The following is a 13,557-nucleotide window of genomic DNA, read 5'->3' as shown; positions in this document are numbered from 1 at the left end:
TGTTTATTGGCCATTTGCATTTTTTTATCATAAATTGTTCAATTTTCTACTGTGGTATTAAATACTTTTAATTGATTTGTAAGAATTCTATACATACTACATATTTTGAACTTTCAAATTTCAATAAAGTCATCAGTGATTGAAGCTTTTTCTCATTAGAGAAATAATTTCTAATTGATTCGAGAAAGGTCTGTTCAGGAAGACGTACTTTATTTTTAGAAAGAGAATTTCTTTACCTGATATCTTTGCTCTCCAAAGTTATGTATGTGCCATCATACAGATCTAGGTCCCCTAAGGGTACCTTGGCTTTGATGCAGTCTGGATCCTCTTTATTATGTCTCTGTTCCAGTCCTGTATCTCTGTCCTCATTCTCTTCTATATGAATTTTTTGAGCAACTAACTGCTTCTGTTGAGAAGAAAATAAGAACACAAAAGGATTTTTCTAATATTTCAACCTAGATACCATGTAAGAGAAAGAAGAATTTAATGTGTTGAACAAGTCAGAGAAATCAAAATATGCCCTGGGTTACGTTAGTTGACATAAATTAGCTTCTCAAAACAGGTGTCCATATACAGAAAGTAACAGAACATGACATTTATAATACTGGCACATGAGTGCCTTATGATATGATCTCTGACTATGTATAAAGCTACATCTATCAACTTAACTGGCACAGAATAGCTCAGCAATTAGAAGTACCTTGAATTATCCAAACACGTCATATTTCAGTCCTTGAAGACATCTAGCGCATTGACAGTGCTACCTGAAGTAACTAGTGTTCCAGGGGAATTCCTGCCACTGACATTTTTTTTCCAAAAATACAGAGGAATTAAGTTAACAGCCATGTTTCCACCACCCTATCTATCTTAACATTTGGCCATACTCCAGATTTTTCTACAAGAAAAAAAAAATAGTTGAAGCCCCTCTTAACTGCCTTTGAGATCCCTCTCTCACTTCCAAAAGTTACCACTATCCTGGGAATGCCCTCGTGGTCCAGTAGTTAGGACTTGGAGCTTTCACTTCCATGGCCTGGGTTCAATCCCTGGTTGGGGAACTAAGATACCACAAGCTGTGCGGTGCAGCCAAGAGAATAAATAAATAAATAATTAATTAAAAGAACAAAAGCTACCACTATCCTGAATGTTTTATGCATTATTTTCATGTATATTTTTATAAAATATTACTATATTGCCCTACTTTTCTTAAAATATTACTTTATATATATATATATATTTACAGCTATATCTCCAAAATCAACATACAGCATTGCTTTGCAAATTTTGAAATTTTATATAAATACTATCATACTGTATGTATTATTCTACAACTTTCTTTTTTTTTTAACTTAATATTATGTTTTTGACATTTATCTACATTGGTCGGTAAAGCTCTAAATTTTTCATTCTACTGGATGTATAAAAATGTATTTATTTGGGGCTTCCCTGGTGGCGCAGTGGTTGAGAGTCCGCCTGCCGATGCAGGGGACACGGGTTCATGCCCTGGTACAGGAGGATCCCACATGCCGCGGAGCGGCTAGTCCCGTGAGCCATGGCTGCTGAGCCTGCACGTCCGGAGCCTGTGCTCCGCAACAGGAGAGGCCACAACAATGAGAGGCCCGCATACCTCAAAAAAAAAAAAAAAAAAAAGTATTTATTTTCCTGTAAACCATTAGGTTGCTTCTTTTTAAATATTTTTTGGTATTAAATGTGCTATGGTATTCTTATAAAACTGTCATTGTGTAAGAGTTCCAGTAGGAGAAAAATACGGGGCTGTATGGGATACATTTTCAGTTTATTTAGTCACCGTCAATCTGCTCTTCAAAGTGGTTATAAAAACTAGATTCTACCAACAGATTAGGATAATATCCATCTCCCCATGAACTTACCAACATTTGGTTTTGTCCTATTTTTTTAAAAAATATTTTTAATTTTTTTTATACAGCAAGTTCTTATTAGTCATCAATTTTATACATATCAGTGTATACATGTCAATCCCAATTGCCCAATTCAGCACACCACCACCGCCACCCACCTGCGGTTTTCACCCCTTGGTGTCCATATGTTGTTCTCTACATCTGTGTTTCAGTTTCTGCCCTGCAAACTGGTTCATCTGTACCATTTTTCTAGGTTCCACATACATGCGTTAATATACAATATTTTTCTCTTTCTGACTTACTTCACTCTGTATGACAGTCTCTAGATCCATCCACGTCTCAACAAATGACTCAATTCCGTTCCTTTTTATGGCTGAGTAATATTCCACTGTGTATATGTACCACAACTTCTTTATCCATTCGTCTGTGGATGGGCATTTAGGTTGCTTCCATGACCTGGCTATTGTAAATAGTGCTGCAAGGAACACTGGAGTGCATGTGTCTTTTTGAATTATGGTTTTCTCTGGGTATGTGCCCAGCAGTGGGATTGCTGGATCATATGGTAATCCTATTTTTACTTTTTTAAAGAAGCTCCATACTGTTCTCCATAGTGGCTGTATCAATTTTCATTCCCACCAACAGTACAAAAGGGTTCCCTTTTCTCCACACCCCCTCCAGCATTTGTTCTTTGTAGATTTTCTGATGATGCCCATTCTAACTGGTGTGAGGTGATACCTCATTGTAGTTTTGATTCGCATTTCTCTATTAGTGATGTTGAGCAGCTTTCCATGTGCTTCTTGGCCATCTGTATGTCTTCTTTGAAGAAATGTCTATTTAGGTCTTCTGCACATTTTTGGATTGGGTTTTTTTTTAATATTGAGCTGCATGAGCGGTTTATCTATTTTGGAGATTAATCCTTTGTCTGTTAATTCGTTTGCAAATATTTTCTCCCATTCTGAGGGTTCTCTTTTCGTCTTGTTTATGGTTTCCTTTCCTGTGCAAAAGCTTTGAAGTTTCATTAGGTCCCATTGGTTTATTTTTGTTTTTATTTCCATTAATCAAGGAGGTGGATCAAAAAAGATCTTGCTGTGATTTATGTCAAAGAGTGTTCTTCCTATGTTTACCTCCAAGAGTTTTATAGTGTCTGGTCTTACACTTAGGTATCGAATGCATTTTGAGTTAATTTTTTGTATGGTGTTAGGGAGTATTCTAATTTCATTCTTTTACTTGTAGCTGTCCAGTTATCCCAAAACCACTTATTGAAGAGACTGTCTTTTCTCCATTGTATGTCTTTGCCTCCTTTGTCATAGATTAGTTGACCATAGGTGCGTGGGTTTATCTCTGGGCTTTCTATCTTGTTCCATTGATCTATGTTTCTGTTTTTTGCAAACACCAAATTGTCTTGATTACTGTAGCTTTGTAATATAGTCTGAAGTCAGGGAGGCTGATTCCTCCAGCTCCATTTTTTTCCCTTAAGACTGCTTTGGCTCTTTGGGGTTTTTTGTGTCTCCATACAAATTTTAAGATGATTTGTTCTAGTTCCGTAAAAAATGCCATTGGTAATTTGATAGGGATTGCATTGAATCTGTAGGTTGCTTTAGGTAGTATAGTCATTTTCACAGTATTGATTCTTCCAATCCCAAAACATGGTATATCTCTCCATCTGTTGGTATCATCTTTAATTTCTTTCATGAGTGTCTTATAGTTTTCTGCATAGAGGTCTTTTGTCTCCCTAGGTAGGTTTATTCATCGGTATTTTATTCTCTTTGTTGCAATGGTAAATGGGAGCGTTTCCTTAATTTCTCTTTCAGATTTTTCATCATTAGTGTATAGGAATGCAAGAGATTTCTGTGCATTAATTTTGTATCCTGCAACTTTACCAAATTCATTGATTAGCTCTAGTAGTTTTCTGGTGGCATCTTTAGAATTCTCTATGTATAGTATCATGTCATCTGCAAAGAATGACACTTTTATTTATTCTTTTCCAATTTGTATTCCTTTTATTTCTTTTTCTTGTCTGATTGCCGTGGCTAGGACTTCCATGACTATGTTGAATAATTGTGGTGAAAATGGACATCCTTGTCTTGATCTTAGAGGAAATGCTTTCAGTTTTTCACCATTGAGAATGATGTTTCCTGTGGGTTTGTCATATATGGCCTTCATTATGTTGAAGTAGGTTCCCTCTGTGTCCACTTTCTGGAGAGTTTTTATCATAAATGGGTGTTGAATTTTGTCATAAGCTTTTTCTGTGTCTACTGAGATGATCATATGGTTCTTATTCTTCAATTTGTTAATATGGTGTATCACATTGATTGATTTGCATATATTGAAGAATCCTTGCATCCCTGGGATAAATCCCACTTGATCATGGTGTATGATCCTTTTAATGTGTTCTTGGATTCTGTTTGCTAGTATTTTGTTGAGGATTTTTGCCTCTATATTCATCAGTGATATTGGTCTGTAATTCTCTTTTTTTGTAGTATCTTTGTCTGGTTTTGGTATCAGGGTGATGGTGGCCTCATAGAATGAGTTTGGGAGTGTTCCTTCCTCTGCAATTTTTTGGAAGAGTTTGAGAAGGATGGGTGTTAGCTCTTGTCTAAATGTTTGACAGAATTCACCTGTGAAGCCATCTGGTCCTGGATTTTTGTTTGTTGGAAGATTTGTAATCACAGTTTCAATTTCATTACTTGTGATTTGAATATCATTACTTGTGATTTTTTTCTATTTCTTCCTGGTTCAGTCTTGGAAGGTTATACCTTTCTAAGAATTTGTCCATTTCTTCCTGGTTGTCCATTTTATTGGCATAGAGTTGCTTTAGTAGTCTCTTAGGATGCTTTGTATTTCTGTGGTGTCTGTTGTAACTTTTCCTTTATTTTTCTAATTTTATTGATCTGAGTCCTCTCCCTCTTTTTCTTGATGAATCTGGCTAATGGTTTATCAATTTTGTTTATCTTCTCAAAGAACCAGCTTTTAGTTTTATTGATCTTTGCTAGTGTTTTGTTTCTATTTCATTTATTTCTGCTCTGATCTATATGATTTCTTTCCTTCTGCTAACTTTGGGTTTTGTTTGTTCCTCTTTCTCTAGTTCCTTTAGGTGTAAGGTTAGATTGTTTACTTGAGATTTTTCTTGTTTCTTGAGGTAGGCTTGTGTAGCTATAAACTTCCCTCTTAGAACTGCTTTTGCTGCATCCTCTAGGTTTTGGATCATCTTGTTTTCATTGCCATTTGTCTCTAGGTATTTTTTGATTTCCTCTTTGATTTCTTCAGTGATCTCTTGGTTATTTAGTAACATATTGTTTAGCCTCTGTGTGTTTGTGTGTTTTCTATTTTTTTCCATGTTGATTTCTAATCTCATAGCGTTGTGGTCAGAAAAGATGCGTGATATGATTTCAATTTTCTTAAATTTACTGAGGCTTGATTTGTGCCTGAAGATGTGATCTATCCTGGAGAATGTTCCATGCGTACTCGAGAAGAAAGTGTAATCTGCTGTTTTTGGATGCAATGTCCTATAAATACCAATTAAATCTATCTGGTCTATTGTGTCATTTAAAGCTTCTGTTTCTTTATTTTCATTTTGGATGATCTGTCCGTTGGTGTAAGTGAGGTGTTAAAGTCCTCCACTATTATTGTGTTACTGTCGATTTCCTCTTTTATAGCTTTTAGGAGTTGCCTGATGTATTGAGGTGGTCCTATGTTGGGTGCATATATATTTATAATTGTAATATCTTCTTAGATTGATCCCTTGATCATTATGTAGTACCCTTCCTTATCTCTTGTAACATTATTTTAAAGTCTACTTTACCTGATATGAGTATTGCTACTCAGCTTTCTTTTGATTTTCATTTGCATAGAATATCTTTTTCCATCCACTCACCTTCAGTCTGTATGTGACCCTAGGTCTGAAGTGGGTCTCTTGTAGACAGCATATATACGGGTCTTGTTTTGTATCCATTCAGCAAGCCTGTGTCTTTTGGTTGGAGCATTTAATCCATTCACGTTTAAGGTAATTATCGATATGTTTGTTCCTATGACCATTTTCTTAATTGTTTCCGGTTTGTTTTTGTAGGTCCTTTTCTTCTCTTGTGTTTCCCACTTAGAGAAGTTCCTTTAGCATTTGTTGTAGAGCTGGTTTGGTGGTGCTGAATTGTCTTAGCTTTTGTTTGTCTGTAAAGCTTCTGATTTCTCCATCGAATATGAATGAGATCCTCGATAGGTAATCTTGGTTGTAGTTTCTTCCCTTTCATCACTTTAAGTATATTGTGCCACTCCCTTCTGGCTTGTAGACTTTCTGCTGAGAAATCACCTGTTAATCTTATGGGAGTTCCCTTGCATGTTATTTGTCGTTTTTGCCTTGCTGGTTTCAATAATTTTTCTTTGTCTTTAATTTTTGCCAATTTGATTACTATGTGTCTCAGCGTGTTTCTCCTTGGGTTTATCCTGTATGGAATTCGCTGCGCTTCCTGCACTTGGGTGGCTATTTCCTTTCCCATGTTAGGGAAGTTTTCGACTGTAATCTCTTCAAATATTTTCTCTGGTCCTTTCTCCCTCTCTTCTCCTTCTGGGACCACTATAATGCGAATATTGTTGCGTTTAATGTTGTCCCAGAGGTCTCTTAGGCTGTCTTCATTTCTTTTCATTCTTTTTTCTTTATTCTGTTCCACAGCAGTGAATTCCACCATTTTGTCTTCCAGGTCACTTATCCGTTCTTCTGCCTCAGTTATTCTGCTATTGATTCTTCTAATGTAGTATTCGTTTCAGTTATTGTATTTTTCATCTATGTTTGTTTGTTCTTTAATTCTTCTAGGTCTTTGTTAAACATTTCTTGCATCTTCTCGCTTTGCCTCCATTCTTTTCCTGAGGTCCTGGGTCATCTTCACTATCATTATTCTGAATTCTTTTTCTAGAAGTTTGCCTATCTCCACCTCTTTTAGTTGTTTTTCTGGGGTTTTATCTTGTTCCTTCATCTGGTACACAGCCCTCTGCCTTTTCATCTTGTCCATCTTTTTGTGAATGTGGTTTTTGTTCCACAGGCTGCAGGACTGTAGTTCTTCTTGTTTCTGCTGTCTGCCCTCTGTGTCCTACTTTTTAATTTATGTCAATCTCATGGGTATGAAATGTTATCCTGTTATAATTATTGGGGTAGACTGTACTACTATTAACAAATTTGTGCCCCTCCTTACAAGAGAATTCTACATCACTGTTCTGCTAGACTCCAATGTGACCAATATGACTTCCTTTGGTCAATGTAACATGAGAAGTGTCATCTGAGCCTTCTAGAGGGAAGCATTTTTAGAGCCACTGTATGCTTCACCATGTTCTTTCTTTTCCCTCAGGTACTGAGAATGGCAATATCCAGGCTGTTGTAGGTATATTTCTCATATGTACTATACAGCTAAACTAAATAAGAAATCCAATCTGATATTCCACGTTTTAATCAGTTTGTTTAATCTGTTTATATTTATTGTGATTGCTGATCTTATGGATTTATTTTCACCATATTATTTTGCATTTTCTGTTTATCTTACTTTTTCTTTGCTGCTTTTTTCTCATTTCCTGCCTGATACACTTTTTTTTTTTTTTTTTTTTTTTTTTTTGCGGTACGCGGGCCTCTCACTGTTGTGGCCTCTCCCGTTGCGGAGCACAGGCTCCGGACACGCAGGCTCAGTGGCCATGGCTCATGGGCCTAGCTGCTCCGCAGCATGTGGGATCTTCCCAGACCAGGGCACGAACCCGTGTCCCCTGCATCAGCAGGTGGACTCTCAACAACTGTGCCACCAGGGAAGCCCCGATACAGTTTTGATATACTTTCTACATTCCCTCCCCTCCTCCTGTATCTTCTCTTTGTTTGTAGGTTTGAAAACTATAGATTGCATTTCCATTATTTTGGTTACTGTCCTTACTCTTTTTTTGGTTAAGTTTTTCATCAGTAAATATTTCAGTATGATTCTGAAAGATTCTCTTCTTAAAAAAATAATACCACAACACCATTATCACATGCAAAAAATAGTAATTCCTTAATATTACATATCCAGTCTGTGTTCATTCCCAACTGTTTCTTCCCTCTTTATTTTAAAATACAATTTGGTTGAGTCAAAATTCAGTAAGGTACACACACACTGCAACTGGTTGATTTGTCTTTTAAGTCTCTTTTAGTCTTCCGGTTACCCCTCTATTTCATTTTTTTAATCCCTGTAATTTATTTGAGAAAGAAATTGGGTCACTTATCCTGTAGAGTTTATTACTCTACAAGATTTTACTGACTGCATCCCACAGGTTTAACATGTTCCTCTGTCCTCTGTATTTCCTGAATACTGACACCAGGATCCAGGGGTTCTTAACTTTTTCATGTCATGGACTTCTTTGGCAGTCTGATGAAGCCTACAAACCCTTTCTTAGAATAATCTTTTAAATACACAGAATATATAAAATGACAAAAGAGACCAATTATAGTGAAAAGCAAATTATACTGTGGTTTGATTAGATTTATATTTCTTTTGGCAAGACTTCTGAAAGGTGGCGATATTCTTAAATTTTTAATATGTATACCTATACATTTTCCAACAGGATTTTAATTTATTCAGTTATTTTTGCCTCCTGAACATAACAAAAGAGTTAATATGCTTTAAGTAATCATTGAGCATGCCCTAACCCACCTACAGACTGGTAATTTTATTTAGTTTTACCTTTTAAACACAGAAAATAAATAAATAAATTTAGCAACTTTTTCATCAATGTTTTTACTCACCATTACACATCCTATGCACTTCCACTGGATTTACTTTTCTTCTTGTAGAAGTACATCTTTAATTTTTTTTTTTTAAGTGAGGGTCTGTGGTTAGTAAACTGTGTATGTCAGAAAACTGCTTTGTCCTCACTCTTGAATGATGGTTTAAGAGAATATAAAATATTATATTTAAAAGAATACAAAATTCTAGACTTAACACTTTGATGCTATTCCTCCACTGTCTTCTGGTATCTAAGAAGTCATCCAGTTGTCACTACTTTGTAGACAAACTGTATTACCTAGTTTCATGGCTTTATGTCTATGTCAAGGCATAACAAGTTTATCTCTCTAGCTCAGACCTTTACCCAGGAGTCCACACTAGAAGAACCAACTCCTCACTCAGTGTCTCCACTTAGATGCCTAATAGGTATCTCAAACTTAATATACCAAAGCTAAACTCCTCCCCAATCTACACCTCCTTCAGTCTTCTATATCTCAGCTAACACCAACTCCATCCAACACCAGTCGCTCAGGGCAAAAATCTTGGAATCAACCTTCACCCCCTCTCCCTATCTGTCTGTCTCTTCCCAGCTACTCCATGATCATCTCCTGTGTCTAACAGTTTTGTAGTTGCTTCCAGGTTCTATCCAGATCCCAAACCCAAAATCACATCACATAATTTTAGTTTAGAGTTTTTACTCCAAAGTAATATTCTACCCTGAAATGGTGTTCGGTAAATTGAAGATGCAATTATTGAACCACTGGATGTTGGTTTGTTTTTTGGTCATTAGGTTTTGTTTTTTCTTCCTGCTTTTTTTTTCCACCAGACTCTTTTCAAGCTCCATCCTAGTCTTCGAGCAGTAGTGAATTTGGTTATCTTCCTTTATCTTGCACGAAATATTGTCATTTCCTTTATTCCATAGAAATGAACAACCAGACACCAGAGCCTGTTCCTGGCCTTTGAGACCAGCAGGTTTACAGTTTCAGCTACATTCTCAACTTAGTGTTTTGTTCTGTTTCTGGTCTATGGAGATATTTATGTTGTGTTTAGGCCTGACTATATTTTATTTTGATTTCTGTTTTGTTTTTTATCTGTCATTGCTATGTATATGAAGCAGAAGTAAAAACTAAGTACTAAGTATAGACTCATTACACTACCTTAACCAAAAATTGGTGGAGTCAATATTTTTCATTTGCATTTTCAATGACTTGGTAAATGGCATTTTCCCCCTACACATACTCTAATTTAAGTCTCCTTTCTTTATATTAAATAATACTGCCGCTTAGAGAGATAACAATAAACATATATAATGGTGTCTATGCATCTGAAAATAAAAACTACTTTCTGCACCACTGCATCTTTCTGAACACTGTGTTTAAGCTTCCAAGCATGAAGCCCAATAAATATATCTATTGTCTTTTTCCTAGTATTCATAAAAATCAACATTTCCAAATTTATAAGTGACAAAACTGGTAGGAACAAGGTGAGATACTATTTAAAAAATGGTGAGTTGTTCTAGTTTTACAAATATTCCTAAAGTGCTACTTCCTATACACAGCTGGTTAGTATGTGCTAAAAGCTCCTCCTTCTTAATTTACAGAAATTTAAAAAATATACAATTATAACTACTGCTGTTGATAGATGTACCAGTTTGAATTTATGTAAGTGAAATTCAGAACTTTTATATTAACTAGAAAATGAATGGCTACCTGGTTTTACCTTTGGTTTAAGCCAAGAGATAAGGCATTTGCCTCTGGTTCTGCCATAACTTGTTTTGTGAAAATCAGGCAATTCACTGTCTTTAGGTCTAATTGTTTCCTTGCTTCTAAAATGAAGATGACCTTTATGATTCCTTCTAGCACTCAAAGACTCTGACTCTTATTATTCCCAATAATTTTCTAAATCTTATTTTGCAAATTGGGTTACTTTTTCTGCAACTTAAAGTTTCCTTAAAATTTGGATTCAATTTACACTGTAACTTTTAAGAACAGGTTTTATGAGAGAAAAAAAGAAACTATTTTTTAAATAGTTAATACTCTTTGCTACTATGAAAAATCAGTTTATGAAAATCAATGATAGAAACAAAAAGGTCAGATTTTATTAGCACTAATAAATATCAAGTTTTCAAGGTGTGGGAAACGAATTTGAAAAAGAACAGCTATATGTATATGTATAACTGAATCACTGTGCTGTACACCTGAAACTAACACAACATTGTTAATCAACTATACTCCAATATAAAATAAAAATGAAAAAAAAGTTTTCAAGATGCAAATTGATGAATGCTCTTCACCTCAATCATAAGAACACAAAATACCAAGACCCTAATTTTTACTACCTGGGAATTAACAAAATTATATTTTTATGAGGTATTCAAACCATTCTTCCTTTTGATATTTTACCCAAATTCTCCTTCCAAGAATATCCTGAGATAATGCCTTTGCATACTTGATGGTAAAATTTATACATGGAAACTTTAATCAAGGATATAGTGAGTCAAGAACGAGGCATAAAAGAGAAAAACAAATATCATATATTAACACATACATGTGGAATCTAGAAAAATGGTTCAGTTGAACCGGTTTACAAGGAAGAAATAGAGACAGATGTAGAGAACAAACGTATGGACACCAAGGGGGGAAAGTGGGGCGGAGGGGGGTTGGTGGTGGTGGGATGAATTGGGCGATTGGGACTGACATGTATACGTTAATATGTATAAAATAGATAACTAATAAGAACCTGCTGTATTAAAAAAATAAACAAAAGGTAATCATAAAAAAATAAAACAAAAACGAGACATAAAACCCAGGCTCTGGTAGTCTGTTTCTCTTACTATTGCTCAAATGGCATTCTGATTAAAAAAAAAAAAAAAAAAAAGGACAATCTAAAAGTTGAATATTCCTGTAAAAGTCAGATTTAAGAAATAGCATGCTTTACTTGTTCTTTGAACACAACAGCTCCTGTGAAATGCAACAAGTATCAGCTGCATATGACATGTCCAGTTGCCTCACCTCCAGTTCTTTGAGGTAGTTAACTGTTGTTTCTTGTCTCATTAATATGACTAAGTCATGGGGATGCTTCAAGTTCATAGGTGAATCCACCTGCAAGCAAGCAAACAATAGATAAATAAAGCTCAGATTTCATTAACGTTTGTTTGGATATGCCTTAAATTATTGTTCGATCACCATTATAATCAGTGTTAGGTGCTCAGTAAACTCAAGGGGTATTTCAAAAGTGATGACATGTAAATTTCGGCAAAGAGAATGAGAGGTTCAATAGCTGTCCCTTGAACTCCAACTTGAAAAAGCAAGCTTTCAAAGTGAATATTCTGATTTGACTAGTCATGTAAGAAATATTCAAGAAGAGAAGTATTTGGAAATGAATGATAAAGTAAATTCCTTAAAATATATTTTATACCTATACTAATAAAAATAGATTGCTTTGTCTTGATAGCACATTCCATATCTGAACAGGTCTGGCGGCAATAAAAAGAAAAATACGAAAAGCATCTATTTTGCAGGCTATCTGCAGAAGCCGTAAATCAGAGATAATATAAAATAACCTTGAGACTTACAGTTTACAATTCTTGTTTCTGAATCATAAACAAGCAACTATGTTGTTGAATATGTAGGAAAAATGAACCCTCATATGCTGGTAGCAGGCTTATAAACTTATTATTTGGAGGGTTCTTTGAAAACATATATCAAAATTTTAAAAGTACATACCCTTTGACCTAGGAATATAAATTCTAGGAAACTATCCTATAGGCATTCTTTAAATGGGCAAAGATATATACAAGGCTGCTCACTATATTACCTTTAGCTGCAAAAAACAAACAAAAGACCCAACAAACCTAAGTCCAGCAATGAGGGAACAGAGAAAGGCAGTGGAATGGGATACAGAAAAATGAGATCTACTATCATGGAAAGATGTTCACAATGTATAATTAACTAAAAGTAATGAAGAATAGTATGTATGCCATACTTGTTTTAAGAAATTACATTTTTATAGATATAGATGTATACATGTCTGTATATGCACAAAACTAAGTTGGTTTACAGTGATTTCTTTGGGGAAGTGGGATTAAGAAGAGAGGTACATTCGTTATCTTTTACTTTATACACTTGTATTTATTTATTTATTTATTTTGCGGTACGCAGGCCTCTCACTGTTGTGGCCTCTCGCATTGTGGAGCACAGGCTCTGGACGCGCAGGCTCAGCGGCCATGGCCCACAGGCCCAGCCGCTCTGCAGCACGTGGGATCCTCCCGGACTGGGGCATGAACCCATATCCCCTGCACTGGCAGGCGGACTCTCAACCACTGCGCCAACAGGGAAGCCCTATACACTTGTATATTTTTAAATTGTCTATAATACACACATAATATGTTTATAATAAGGAAAAAACAACACATACACACACACGGGGTTTTTTGAATTTCAAGAAAATCTAAGACAGTGGCCTTGGAGTCTAAGAGATGAAATGAAGATCCTGCTATCCCTTAGTGTTAGACTGTCAAATTATAAACTAGCTCTTCAAGAAGTTCTACTTTGAGAAGAAACTACTGGGTTGGCCAAAAAGTTCATTCGGGGTTTTCCATAACATCTCTAAGAATCTTTCTATAATCTCTAAGAACTTGACATCAGCTCAATTAATTTTAGAACTAGCTTTTTAAGTGCAAAAGATAGCCTTGCTTAGACCTTGGTGAATGCAAGCCTATTTAAAAAACAAAAATTTAAAAAGAGGGAATGGGAATTCACTGGTGGTCCAGTGGGTAGGACTTGGTGCTTTCACTTCCAGGGTGCGGGTTCAATCCCTGGTTGGGGAACTAAGATCCCACAAGCTGTGCGGCATGGCCAAGAGAATAAATAAATAAATATTTAAAAAGAGGGAATAAAAACAACATGAAATAAGTTCAATGGTTGCTTTAATAATATGCACAATAACACTGGGCGATG

The 13,557-nt window shown here is 35.5% G+C and overlaps 1 protein-coding gene across 2 annotated transcripts in view; it reads right to left on the bottom strand.

Moving 5' to 3' along the window:
• The window catches only part of TTC17 (tetratricopeptide repeat domain 17), a 154,699-nt gene that overhangs the window by 115,379 nt on the left and 25,763 nt on the right, over positions 1-13,557 (bottom strand). For both annotated transcript variants that reach the window (XM_029207126.1, XM_029207127.1), the window contains exons 2-3: positions 11,611-11,700; positions 237-406 (exon numbers count right to left, since the gene is read on the bottom strand). In XM_029207126.1, the coding sequence (XP_029062959.1) occupies positions 237-406; positions 11,611-11,700 (260 nt within the window). The remainder of the gene's footprint in view (positions 1-236; positions 407-11,610; positions 11,701-13,557) is intronic.

Source organism: Monodon monoceros, unplaced genomic scaffold, assembly GCF_005190385.1.
Source record: "Monodon monoceros isolate NGI ecotype Baffin Bay Population unplaced genomic scaffold, NGI_Narwhal_1 Super_Scaffold_7, whole genome shotgun sequence".
Taxonomy (NCBI): domain Eukaryota; kingdom Metazoa; phylum Chordata; class Mammalia; order Artiodactyla; family Monodontidae; genus Monodon; species Monodon monoceros.
This window is presented reverse-complemented; position numbering and strand designations above follow the sequence as displayed.